The sequence below is a fragment of the Dama dama genome, chromosome 29, assembly GCF_033118175.1.
Source record: "Dama dama isolate Ldn47 chromosome 29, ASM3311817v1, whole genome shotgun sequence".
NCBI lineage: Eukaryota > Metazoa > Chordata > Mammalia > Artiodactyla > Cervidae > Dama > Dama dama.
In genome coordinates this window covers 33,506,942-33,520,842 of record NC_083709.1, presented here as the reverse complement: position 1 = coordinate 33,520,842, position 13,901 = coordinate 33,506,942, and the positions used below count along the sequence as shown (strand labels likewise).

General features: G+C 42.3%; 1 protein-coding gene across 1 annotated transcript in view; it reads right to left on the bottom strand.

The window, feature by feature from the left end:
* SLC24A2 (solute carrier family 24 member 2) overlaps window positions 1-3,575 on the bottom strand; it is a 270,205-nt gene extending 266,630 nt beyond the window's left edge. Inside the window, exons 1-2 of the mRNA XM_061132459.1 lie at window positions 3,467-3,575; window positions 518-1,602 (exon numbers count right to left, since the gene is read on the bottom strand). Of these exons, the coding sequence (XP_060988442.1) occupies window positions 518-1,447 (930 nt within the window). The 5' untranslated portion in view covers window positions 1,448-1,602; window positions 3,467-3,575. The remainder of the gene's footprint in view (window positions 1-517; window positions 1,603-3,466) is intronic.
* Window positions 3,576-13,901: the final 10,326 nt, after the last annotated feature.

The following is a 13,901-nucleotide window of genomic DNA, read 5'->3' as shown; positions in this document are numbered from 1 at the left end:
AAGCATGGCCATGACCCACGTGAACGACCAATCGTGCAAGGCTCTAGGCTGCTGACTTACAGGTTCATATTTGGTGACACAAACACACTTTCTTTGCTAAGCACCTTTAAAGAGACGGTTCATGATAACTGTCATATGTTCATTTAAATAGAAAAAGTCCTGCAGTGTGTAAAGCACACACACGTACTTTCCCATAAAAATAAAACTGCTCCAAAAATTGCTATGCCTCCTTGCACAAAATAAGAGACAAATAACTGCTGAGTCTTCTCTGGGAAGCTTATGTAACCTATATTTACAAATGTTTTACTCTGAGGCAAACAGCTTGAGAATTTAGTAGACATTCTCCCAAATTTTTCCCACTGCGATGTTAGTCTGGCTACCAAAGAACTGCAGAAAGTACCCTGCCATCCATTACAGCCCCCAACGCCATCTGATTAAAAAAGTGGCAGATCTCAAAAGCTAAGAATTCAGAGCTATGGCCAAGAAGAACATTAAATAAACAAACACCGCCACCAACCTTTGGTTGGGCCTCTGGCGCTGTCACCTTGACGACTTTGTTGCGATTTATCATTTGCTTCACCCATCTTTCTACTTGGACGTTGAATTTCATGAAAACCACATAGCCAAAGTAAGCTGTCAAGAGAAGCAAGCTCTCCCACCACATGATAAAGTTATCCAGGAAAAATATGATCAGCATGATTAAGTCAATGATGTAGAAGGACACATCCCGAAAGAGCGGCCACCAAGTCAGGTTTAAGATTTCTCTGGAAAACAGAGCACACATGCCAATGACAAAGAGGATATTGAACACGGCTGAGCCCACGATTGTGCCAATGCCAACATTGCTGTGAGCAATAAACACCCCTATGAGAGACGTAAAAAGTTCTGGCGCTGAGCCCCCGGCAGCCATAAAAGTGGCTCCAGCCACATCATCAGAGATGCCCAGTTTTTCAGTGATGACAGTCAATGAGGGAACAAAGAACTCATCACAGACAATGGCTAAGGCTATGAACATGTAGATCATCCCAATGACATGGAGAATGATGGCGCCTTTTCTTCGTTGCTCGAGGGAAAAGATGTCTCTGGGGTAGTCTCCTTGGGCATGATCTGTACTATTCTCAGATATGCCTTCCTGAGAAAGAGCTGGCTGTGGAGTATAATCTCGAATCTTGTCATTTAAATCTAAGAGAGTTCTTTCATGGTAACCGTGTGCTGCCCCGGGGCCACTTGCACCACCGACCTCTCCTGTGCTCTGGGTCTCTGTCTCAGAAAAGGCACGGATTGAAAACGGGACAGTGCTAATGGCTACCAGGCCCAGGAAAAGGCCTAGGATTCGAATCAACTTCAGTTTTTTCCTGACATTATAATGTCTCCTGCAGCCAGACGGTGACTTATCTGAATACCATTTCTCAAGGAAAGAGATGGTGGCGCTTTGGTGCAGATCCATCCTGGGTCTTCTGGTGGATGTGATGGTTCTAAATTTGTAGACTCAACCAGATGGTTCTTTCATACTTTTCTTTTCTTTACAGGTAACAGTGCTTGTGAGGCGCTTCCACAATCAGGGATTCTTAGGCTTCACAGGAAATATTTTCAGCATTTATGCTTGAATAAAAATAAAAACAAGGATATGTGAATCATAAAATCATGTCTTTTTTTTTTTTTTTTTTTACAAAACAATTTGGCAGTTATGAAAAAAATCCTATCCTATAGCCAGCCATGTGACCTTGGGTTAAATTCCTTAATTCTTCTATGCTTCAGTTTCCCCATTTCAAAAATCAGGACAATTACAGCACCTACCACCAAGGAATGCTTTGAGGATGGGTTAAAAGATATGAAGCATTAAGAGTAGGATATGACATATTAGGCATTTATTATAATGTGCGTACAAAGGCAAACATTTGGGTAAATACATAGACTACATATATGTGTGTGTTAAATTAAAAAAAAGTTATAGATGTAGATGAAAATCTCTGTTTATCCCACCTTAAACCATGTAACAAATAATATCCCGGTGCTCAAAAAGGTATCACTTCCTTTAGAATTATCTACATATTTGACAACCAAACCATTGCCTTAGCTTTTGGTCCAATTATATAATTCCAGTTGCAGGCACACTTTTCGGATTTAATCTGTCACTTGGAAAGGGCTGAATGCTGGAGGATCAGCACTCTTTTTCTGGACACTTAATACTCTCAGGCTCTTATTTTTCATGAAAACCCTCTCCTGTATATCAAATACAGATAAGAAGCCCTTTAAAATTTTAAGTTTAAAAGAATGTTCTGATGATGTGAACAAACCTTCTTCCCTAAATATCTAGATATTATTTTCAGGTAAAGCTTTAAAAAAAAAAAAAAACCTTCAGTCATATTTAAAATACACAACTTGGTAAATCAAACAACTCCTAACAAGTAGGCTATTTCAAGAGATCAAATATGTATTTCATAAATAATATGCACGTTGCAGTAATACCTCTGTCCACAAAAATCTGCCCAAAATATCCCTGACACTGACCCTCTAGTAGGTTAGACAGCCAAGCAGTTTTCATTCTCAGCCTCTACAGAGAAGGGTGAAATACCTAGATATGACAGTTGACATTCTGAAGATTCCTCTTTTTAATTTCTTTAAAAAACGGTTTTGATTGGGAGGGGTGGTTTTTTTTTGTATCAACGATTTCATTTTAGAGGCATTCGCTGAGATCATCTCAGGTGTAAAACAAGCTAATTAAATACGCGCCAGTTATACACTGAGATTAGCTGCAACTCAGGTTTGCAGAGGGAGCCCAAACCAACCCAGACTGAGATGCTGTTCCTCCTGAGATAAACCTAACCCCGCACAGATTCCCGGCTGGCTGGCAGATGTCTATGCTTAGCGTGAACGATTAAGCGACTCACTGCGCTCCGGGGATTGTCACAATGCTGGGCCGGGGCAAACAGCACGGACAGACACAACTCCCAGGGTGCGCTACCGGCTCCAGCCGGAGCCTGACTCGACCTGCAAACCCACAGCTCCGCTCCACGCGAGCTGCCTCCGCCAGCCAAGTGCACCCCCAGCCGCGCCCCAACTTTGCTTTGTGTGGTCCCAAACTTTCCCTAGTGGGTTCACAGGAAAATAAAACTAAAGGACAGACGCCTCACTAAAAAACCGGGAGCTGGGATGGGGCTTGGCCGGCATCTCCCAGAATCGCTGGTGAAGGGGAGAGCCCCTCTTAGCGCCTCTCCGACAGCAGGCCCCCCACTACCCGGAGCCGGAAGCAGGGCGGTTTGGGTGGGAGAAGCAGGGGGAGCTCAGAAGCCGCACCCGGCAGCGGAGAGAGTTGGCTAACTCCTTTCGGGGCCTGGGGCGCCCACGTCCACCGCGAAGCCACCTGTGAGTCTGCCGCCAGATGCACGCCATCAGGATCCAGGGACCCCGACCTCTGCAGCCCCAGAGCCCGGCAGCTGGTCTGGGTTTGGCCGCCCGCACTTACCAGGATCCGCCAGGAAGACGCGCACACGGCGGGGACCCGAGCGCGGCCCGCCGCTCCGGTCCTCCGCCTCCTCCGGCCCTCCGCCTCCTCGCTCCGAGGCCCGGGCTGCGGCTCGCGCTCGCCGCCGCTCTCGCCGTCCGGGGCTGGGCTCGGGAGGAGACTGAGCCGCCGCGAGCCCCGCGCGCCGCCTCTGGTGCTGCCGGGCCCCCTCCGGCCCCTCCCTCTCGCCTCTGCGCGGGGAGCGTGGCCGCAGCGCGCTCGGCTCCCGCGCCCTCTGCTCCACGCCTCCTGGGCGCAGAGGCGACGCCGGCTGCCGTCTCTTAGAAGATTTCTCCGCAGTGGGGACAGGGGTCAGGATTTGCAGACGGGCAAGGACGAAGAGGAGAAATCATACAGGTCGGTGACGCGCCTGACTCCTTAGACCTGAAAGTATTGCCAACTTTGGGGTCATCTCTGCCAGGCCCCTTCTTTCCATTTATCTGCAGAAAGTGCCAGCAGTCACATATTTCTTTAGGAGGCGATGTAATGTGTAATGATGGTCAAGACGATCACTGAAAAGGCAGACAGGCCTACAGGGTTGTGTGTCCGGGCCCAGGGTTTTTGAAGTCTCGGCTTTGGCTGGTTGGGACCCTGAAGGATCATTAGTCTTGCAGGCTGACCTTTAATTTTGTGGCTGATGAAGCTGAGACCCAAGACTGTCATTTTGAGTCATAGGCAGTGTTCATACGCTGGCCTCTGGACTTCGTGCCCAGAGCTTTTCCCTGCCCTGGCAGGAAAACAAGACCCCCTAGACCACAAGAAATTGAGTCAGGCTTGTTGGGAACTGGAGGCAAAATCTGGGCCGAAGAGTGGGCGAAGATGAGACAGGCCGGCTACTGGCGGAGGCCCCATTTACCTGACCCTTTGATAACCGCCAGAACTGCTAAGAGATACTCACTAAGAGAAACCTTTCATCAGAAGTTTTCCCGCTCTCCTTACCCTCCACCCTCTTCCTATTTTCCACTTAGGGTTTCTTCATGCTTTCCTGGGACCAGAGGAAACTTCGGTCGTGTCTGGAAAATGCACCACTTTTGACTTTGGGTAAAACTTTGTACTCAGACCTCTACACGTCCCTGATAAGTCAAGAGAATCCTTGAGAAATTTGAAATCTCTTTTTCTCCCAGCAAAGTCAGGCATTGAAGATTATTATCTTGCTAAGGATTTAAGGTCTTATTCTGGAAGTCATTGTGTGAATTTTTAATATTTGCCTGTTATTTTGGAAGATTCCAGACAGTTACAAATAGGACAGTATAATGAACCTCCAATGGGGCCATCACCCTCCTTGAACAACAATCAAGTCACTGCCAATCATATTTCATTTATACCCATTTTCTCCATGCCATCATTTTAAAGCAAATCCCAGATATTGTATCATTTTAATTGTAGATATTTACAGAAATCAAGGAAGCTATCAATCACTTCCAGATTATGTCAGGAAGACTAAGGAATCAACTGAAATAGGCTCCCCTTAGACAAGGATGGATCAATCTGAGCACCAAAAATTGATAATAATTGCAATTGTTTCAAATGTATCAAGTATGATTATATCTGTAAGTTCATAATGATTCTATAGTAACTCTATAGGTCACTGTTGATGGGTAAGAAGGAATGAACTCATTATTTTGAAATTGTTTTAGAAAAAAGAAAACAATCATGGATTTAATTTACCTTTTTCATACAAATTGGACTTCAGGGTAACCAATTGTGCATGTGTGCTAAGTCCCTTCAGTCCTGTCTGACTCTTTGCAACCCTATGGACTGTAACCCACCAGGCTCCTCTGTCCATGGGATTCTCCAGGCAAGAATACTGGAATGGATTGTCATGCCCTCCTTCAGGAGATCTTCCTGACCCGGGGATGGAACCTAAGCCCCCTGCACTGGAGCACAGAGTCTTAGCCACTGGACCCCCATGGAAGTTCCACATCATTGGAATTTTTTACAGGAAGACATGACTCTAGGGTTATAGTAATAATAAACAGCTTTACATTGTTTTTGACTTGACATTTAGTCTAAAGGAAAACAAAGTTCTACTAAATTTTCTTAAGGGCAAAGTGAAAGAAAACTGAGTGAGCCAGGGAGTTGTGGGCAACAAAAGTAAAGATGAAGTATTTATGTTTACTTTGTCAGTTTAACCATCTCTTTTTTCCCTCTCTTCTAACATGATACTGTTTCTCCTACTTTCTATTATAATTTCTGGCTTCTCTGTTATCAATATCTATAGGCAATAGAACATAAATGAAGGATTCAATGTGCACAAAAGCATAGTTCCCAACCTTGACTGTTGTTAAACCTTAGAATCGATGGGTGATAGTTTTAAAAGACTCCCGACAATGACCTCCTTCTTTTCCCCTTATTATGAGCTCCTTGAGGGCAAGAATCAGTATCATGTATTTTCCAGCATCAAGCACAGTGCTAGACATCTATTCAGCATATAGCTGTGGAATGAATTAATGAGTTGCAGCAAATGCAGTTCATTTAAGGAGAGTGGGCCAATCAGAAGGGTAGAGGCTATACGGCAGTAACAAGGAGCTCAGAAAATCACAGTGACTTAAGACAACAAAGGTCTGTGTTTCTCATTCACACTACCTGTGCTCTGTGAATTTTGCTGAGTCATCCTCATGCCTGTTTCCAAGTTGGTCACTATCTAGAACACTGCCAGTTGCTGTCACAAAGAAAAGATACATGGCAAACCTTGTACTTGCTTCAGTTTGGAAGTGATGCATTGAGGCTACTCTCACTTCACTGACTAAAGCAAAAAGCATTGCCATATCTATCTTCAAGGAAGCAAGAAAGTACAGTTGCTTTATGTGATTTGGAGAAGAATGGTAAGATTTGGTGGCCAGCACTAATGACTGCCATGATGGAGCAAAAAAAAAAAAAAGAGAGAGAGAGAGAGAACTAACATTTATTATGCACCTACCATGAACTAGAAGTTTTCACCTATCTCTTCTCAATCTCATGAGTTTTTGCACTATTACTAGTCCCATTTTACAGATGAATAAACTGAGGCTCGGTGAGGCTAAGTAGCTTGCCAATATTAAGCAGTTCTCATTTGTACCCAATATTGGCTCCAAATTCCACATTCTTTCTGCTAATCCTCACTATATATGACTGAAGTTTTTGGTCCCTGCCTAAGTAACAGTAAGCTACCTTTTTCCTGTGGGGATTACATGCTTAGGTGATTCCAGCGGATTTTTCCTTTTTTTTTTTTTTTTTAACCACCAGCTGGTCTACAATCTAGCATAACTATCTATTTTCTAAGAGGATCCATTTTGCATAGTTAAAAGTCAAAATAAATATCAAAATAAAAGCCCAGTGTACTCTAAAAATGTTCTTCTCAGGTCTCCAACCCTGAGACGACTTTGTTTTCCTTTGCCTTTGGCTCATTTTTTGGCCAATGGCTCTCCCCTTCCAGTTCAATGAGAACCATAAAAGCAGAAAAAAAAAACCTGTGGGGTTAAGGGAGGCAGTACAGGCTTCTTTGCTTTTGACAGTGGTTTCTGCAATAGCACTTAAAGCAACACACCCAAATCATTGCTCTTTCTTCTTTCTCTTCTTCCTCCTCTTCTTCTTCCATCTATTTAGGAAATGAGAAATGATGAATGCCTGTTATTTTTACATTAGGGACAGAAATATTTTCTAGGCTTAAATGCTCAGGAAACACAAAAATTGAATTTCTCTTTGCACCACCATCTCAGCTCAGGGCTCCTGGGCACTGAGGTAGGTGTGATGTTGAGGCTCAGAGGAGGGTGGGAGCACAGGCCATCGATCAGTTGCATCAAGCAACCTGCAGTCTAAAACTCTGGCTGTCTTCCTGATTCCTGCAGAGACCTTCTGAGTCACCTCCAGGGTGCTCCTCAGCCTCTCGGAGTCACATCAGCAAGGAAATAAGGATAAATAATACTGGTAAAAGGAGATACACTGGGGAAGAGGCCTCGATTCAGGACAGCCCGTCCAGAGGGCAAGCAAGGAGCACTTCTTTCTAAAAGCTCAAAAAGTTGTGCTCCTGCTGCTTTCCTCCTTAAAGTTCATTCTCTCTTCACCTGTCTCTGACTCAGAATTCCAATATAAAGTTCAAATATTGGAATAGAAGTGTGCCTTGAGCCAGTAGGAATATGCTACTGTATTCTTGGTTTTGAATACTGAGATAAAATACTTGTTTTAGTCATTTCTTACAAGTAGTATGAATGAGTCACTAGTCTTTCTCCCAGCTCAGGGGTCTCAAACTATTCTGTTCAGCAGCACCCAAACCCTCCATATGATGAATGCACGTGTGTGGTGGGGAGGGGTCCTAATATCATGGGAACAGGCCTCCCCTGATCTAGTACTAGGACTCAGTCCATAAATCTGCTTGGTACTCATGCTCACCATCTCCCCAAATTAGCCTTTATTGCTAAAAATAGTGATCATTTCTCTATTATTCCACCTGATAATCCTTTTTGCTTATTTCTCAGTTTGTTCAGGATGAAAATGGAAGACAGGTGACGTCTAATAAACTCCTTAAATACTCAAAAGATTAAGTTGGCCAAAATATTTATCTGGTTTTCCGTAACATCCTATAGCAAAACCTGAATGAACTTTTTGGCCAACCCAATATTTCTACATGACTCATAACTCCTGCTTCCTGGTCCCTAGTGATGAATCATTTTCAAAGGTTTTGTTGTCTTATTTTTTTTTTCCCCCTGGTATTTATCACAATCTTTTGAGTTAGTAGGATCATTTTATTATTACAAGATTTTTCTGATTTGAATGTTAGCTATTAAATTCCTATTGTGGAAGAAAAAGATTTCTTCCTCTTACAATATTCACCACCCCCGGCCCCCAAAGCCCTCATCTCTACAGAACGCTGTCCCCAACCTTTCAATATAGCCATGTTGCCATTCTGAATAAATGAATATTCACATCCTTTAAAGAGCACATTTTAAATTATGCAAACATAATCATCAGTTGGGTTGCAGAGTATACTAATTCACTTCAAACTCTCTGATAGAACTGTACATTGCCCCTCAGTACTTTTAGGTGGAGGGAATTTCGGTTGATCTGCCAGTTTCATGGTTTCCCCTTCAGGAGACCTCAGTCCCGGAGCCCTGTGCCCTCCTGTTGCCACGTGAACCACCAGCTGCCCAGACCTGCTGTGTGGGTATCATCCTGGGAATTCTCTTTGTGTTGAGAGCCCTGTTTCCTCGATCCTCTTTTCTTCTTTACTTTCCTGCTAACTGGAGCACAGCCTCCGGTGTCTTCTGTGGAGTCCTGCCCCAAGGCCACAGACGCGGAGCCCAGAACCAAGGTCACCTCCGAAACTGACTGAGCCTCTTTGTAACCATTGCCAAAAGCCCCCATGATCATCACCAGCAGGCTTCTCGATCCCATTTTAGACAAAAAATGCCCACCACAGTGCTTACCCTATAGCAACTTAGCCAATCACCTAAAGCCAGCCTTTCAGCAGGAGTTTTCTTTGTCTTGAGGCTGCAAAAACCAACCCGTAAGAACCATCGACTTTCTCTGGTGGTCAACCCGCTATACTTGCAGCACCTACATTATCTGTGCTCTTTGTTCTTAATAAACTCACCCCTTTCTGCAATACTTTTGTGTCTGGAAATTCCTTTCCAACTCGCATTCTGACTGCCATATCTTCAGAAGGGGACATGGGAGAAATCTTGAGAAATCTTGCCTGTGTGTCTGAAATGTCTTTATCCTCCTCTTATGCTCTGTTCAAAGCCTGGCTTTGTGTAAATTCTTGGGTAAGAAATGATTGTCTCTTGGAATTTTTAAGGCACTATTTCTTTCCTGTCTTTGATGTTTCATTGTTGCTGTAGAGAAGCCTGATGCTGTTCAGATTCCTGGTCCTTTTTGATGGGATCTAGTTTCTTTTTTGCGAAGATTTTAGAGCCGTCCCATTTCTCACATTTCTCACAGTATTATGAAGCTTCATGATGATGTTCCCTGGAGTGGATCTTTTTTCATTCTTTTTTTTTTTTTCTGCTTTAGAAACTCATATATGTCTGGGAAATTACTTTTGTGTATACTTAAAAAATAATTTTCTTCTCTTCATTATCTGTGCTTTTTTGGTATCTCTGATTTTGAAATTGCTAGCTTGATCCTCTAAGGAAGATATTTTTTCCCTCCATTTTCCATCTCTTGAGAGATTCTTGGTATTATCATTTAACCCTTCTAGTGTTAAAAAGTTTCAGCTTATTTAATTTTTAATTTTTAAAAGTTCTATTTTGGTCTTTGCACATTTCTTTTATGTATAGTTTCCTGTTTCTATTCCTTAGGTCAGTGAGCATCTCTTCTCTCTTTGAGGCACTGTATGCTTCATGAAGCCATGGGCTTTTTCTGCTTTGTTCACTGCTTATGGTTCAACATCTAGAAAAAATGACTGCCCAGTATAATAAGCATTCAGTAAATATCTTTGAATGAATGAGAATATTTATTATGCTTATTGCAAGTTTTCTTCTTCTCCCTGAAGTTTCAGTTTCCTACAAGTTCCTTTTTGCTATTTTTTCTGGCTTATTTATCTTTTCACAGGCCTTTGTAAAATGTCTGGTCTGCTTGGTATCTATTAATAGCTGAGTAAGACACTAAAATGCTAATTCAAAGCTCAAGGGTTTTACTCTATGGTAATCAAGTGGGGACTCAGCCATTCCATTGCTGGAAGCACAAGGGTCAGGATCTCCATAATTTAACTTGGGCTGATCCACTTCTCCATAGAAGAGTTCTCAAGCTCCTGTCAGCTATTTATTCCTAGTGACTGGCGTTATGAGAGCTGAGCAAGAAAAGAGGTTGGAGGAGTTTCATTTTTCAATTGATTGACTTTAAGGTAGCTCACACTTGACCATGGCTTTGCTCAATATCCCAGACAACCCTGGGTGAGTTTCTTCAATGGGTCAACCTCAGTCTTCTGCCAAGCGGGAGGGGTTGTCTCTTGGCTATACAGGATGGGGACAGGTCTTTAAAGATCTTATTACTTCTTTAAGACTTTCAACCAAACTTCCTATTTTTAGCCTCATCCTGTATCCCTGCTCAGTTGGTTTTCTGTTGCTGCTATAACAAACTAGCTTAAAATTAGTGTCTTTGAAAAACATATATTTATTACTTTACAGTTCTATAGGTCAGAAGTCCAGTATGGTCTCACTGGACTGAAGTCAAGGTGTCAGCAAAGCCCCTGGTGTCAGCAAAGCCCCTGGTGTCAGCAAAGACCCTTTCTTGGAGGCTTGTGGGGAGAGTATGTTTCTGCTCATTCAGATGTTGGGGGATTTAATTCCATACAGTTGTAGGACTGAAGTCTCTGTTTATATGCTGGCTGTCAGCTGGGGTCACACACACAAAAATCTCTTTTTGTGGTTCATAATGAAGGCTAATAGATCACAGATGTTTTGTGTTTAATCGTTTAGTTTTATTTGGTCCACTTTGGTGCTACAAATCTGCTTAGAGAGGAGAGAGTCCTTCTGTCTCCTCCCTCACATTCCAGTTTATTCCTGCTGTGTTCAGTTGTTCAGACATGTCCACCTCTTTGCGACACCATGTAGCCCACCAGGCTCCTCTGTTCTTGGAATTTTTCAGGCAAGAATGCTAGAGCAGGTTGCCATTTCCTACTCCAGGGGATCTTCCCAACCCAGGGATCAAAGCTGGGATTCTCACATCTCCTGCACTGGTGGGAGGATTCTTTACCACTGAGCCACCAGGGAAGTCCCCAGTTTATTTACATGGTGCATTAGTTTCCTTGGGCTGCCCAAACAAATTATCACAAACATTGTGGCTTAAAACAACACAAATGTATTCTCTTACAGTTCTGGAGTCTAGAAGTCTGAAATAAGGTGTTGGCAGGGCCATGCTCCCTCTGAAGGCTTCTTTCTTACTTCTCAGATTCTCTGGTGGGTCCTGACAAACCTTGGCATTCCTTGGCTTGTAGCAGCACCACTTCATTCTCTACCTGTTTTCCCCATGACCTTCTTTGTGCGTCTTTCTGCATCTGCTCCTCTTCTTATAAAATCACCAGTCATTGGATTTAAGACCCATTCGAAATCCAGGATGACTTCCTCTTGAGTTCTTTACCTAATATTTGCAAAGACCAAATTTCCAAGGAAGATCACATTCCTAGGTGTCAGGTAGACTTGAATTTTAGGAAGCCTTATTCAGCCTACTGTTTGTGAAGAGTCCAGGTCTGAGAAAATGAGAAGGTTTGCCCGCATCCTGACCACTCCAGCCTTGCCAATTCTATGTGAAATTGTGGTACCAAAGTGTATTATATTTTTCTCTGTTAACCTGTATCTTCAATTTCTGTTGTTCCAGGCAAGAGATTAGATTTCTCATGCCTTGTCACTTATTTTAAGGGAGTATCATTGAGCTCAGAAACATTATCTATTACTTTAAAAAAAAATTCTCCCTTCATTTTCCCAATATCATTATGTTTTGCAGAAATTCTTTTATCATTGGTAATTTGGGATAGAGCCATATCCTGGGTTCATGGTAGATGCAAGTGCCTCCACTGTATGATTTTATTTTCTTGAAATTCTTTTATCATTGGTAATTTGGGATAGAGCCATATCCTGGGTTCATGGTAGATGGAAGTGCCTCCAGTGTATGATTTTATTTTCTTGTTAATTTGGAAGCATTTGAGTGGGACAAGTGAGGAAGTTATATATTTATAGTATTACCTTTATAGAAAGACTACTTTTTTCCCCCAAAGAGCTATATAATATCTAGTGGATAATTTATTGAACAATTTCCCTTTTACCCTATTATTGATTTCCAATTATAAATAACACTGCAGTGGACAATATCATACTTGTAACTCAGTGTGGACACTATTGTTTACCTTGAAGTATGTTTCTTGTTACTGGGAACTCATGTGTGTGTTTTTCTTAGAAGTAGATTGAGGAGGTCAAGTCTTCTCTTCTGATGCTCTTCCACGGATGTCTACACTTCATCCAATAGCCAGTGGATATTCTATCTTGTAATTAATTCACTGGGTAAGCCAATGGGCTGCCAGTGCTGTCTTGACTAAAGTCTTTAACAAAAGTATTAGATTTTTAAATTCACGCACCTTTGGTCAATTAACCTATGACAAAGGAAGCAAGAAGATACAACAGAGAAAAGATAGTTTCTTTAGTAAGTGGTGCTGGGAAAACTGGACAACTATGTGTAAAAGAATGAGGTATAAACATTCTCTGGCACCATATACAAAAATAAACTCAAAATGGATTAAAGACCTAAATGTACGACTGGACACTATAAAACTAGAGGAAAACACAGGCAGAACACTTCGACATAAACTGCAGCAATATCTTTTTGGATCTGTCTCCTAGAGTAATGGCTTCCCAGGTGGTGCGGTGGTAAAGAATCTGCCTTCCAATGCAGGAGACATAAGAGTCACGGGTTCGATCCCTGGGTTGGGAAGATGCCCTGGAGGAGGGCATGGCAACCCACTCCAGTATTCTTGCTGGGAAAATTCCATGGACAGAGGCTCCTGGCGGGCTACAGTCTGGGGGGTTGCAAAGAGTCAGACACGACTGAGCCTGCACACGCTACCTGGAGTAATGGAAATAAAAACAAAAATAAATAAATAGGACCTAACTAAATTTAAAAGCTTTTACACAGCAAAGGAAAAAATAAACAAAATGAAGAGACAGCCTACAAAATGGGAGAAAATATTTGCAAATGATGCAACTGACAAGGGATTAATTTTCAAAATGTACAAATAGTTCATATAATTCAGTATCAGTAAAACCAAACAACCCATTAAAAAGAAATGAGCTGAAAATCTAAATAGACATTTCTCCAAAGGAGACATAGAGATGGCAAACAAACACATAAAAAAGATGTCAACATCACTAATAATTAGAGAAATCCAGATCAAAACTACAATGAGGTATCACCTCACACTGGTCAGAATGCATGCATGCGTGCTTAGCTGCTTCAGTTGTGTCTGACTCTGTGATCTTATGGACTGGAGTCTGTCAGGCTCCTCTGAGAACAGCCAACATCAAGGAGTTTACAAATAATAAATGATAGAGAGGGTGTGGCGAAAAAGGAACCCTCCTGCACTGTGGGTGAAAATATAAATTGGTGCAGTCACTATGGAGTACAGTATGGAGATTCCTTTAAAAATTAAAAATAGAGCTACCATATGATACTGCAATCCCACTTTTGGGCATGTGTATGGAGAAAACTGTAATTTGAAAAGATATGTGTACCCTAGCATTCACAGCAGCACTATTTATAATAGCCAGGACATGGAAGCAACCTAAATGTCCATTAACAGATGAATGGAGAAAGAAGATGTGGTATATATACATAATGGAATATTTCTCAGCCATAAGAAAGGATGAGATAACACCATTTGCAGCAACATGGATGGACCTAGAGATTATCATACTAAGTAAAGTAAGTTATT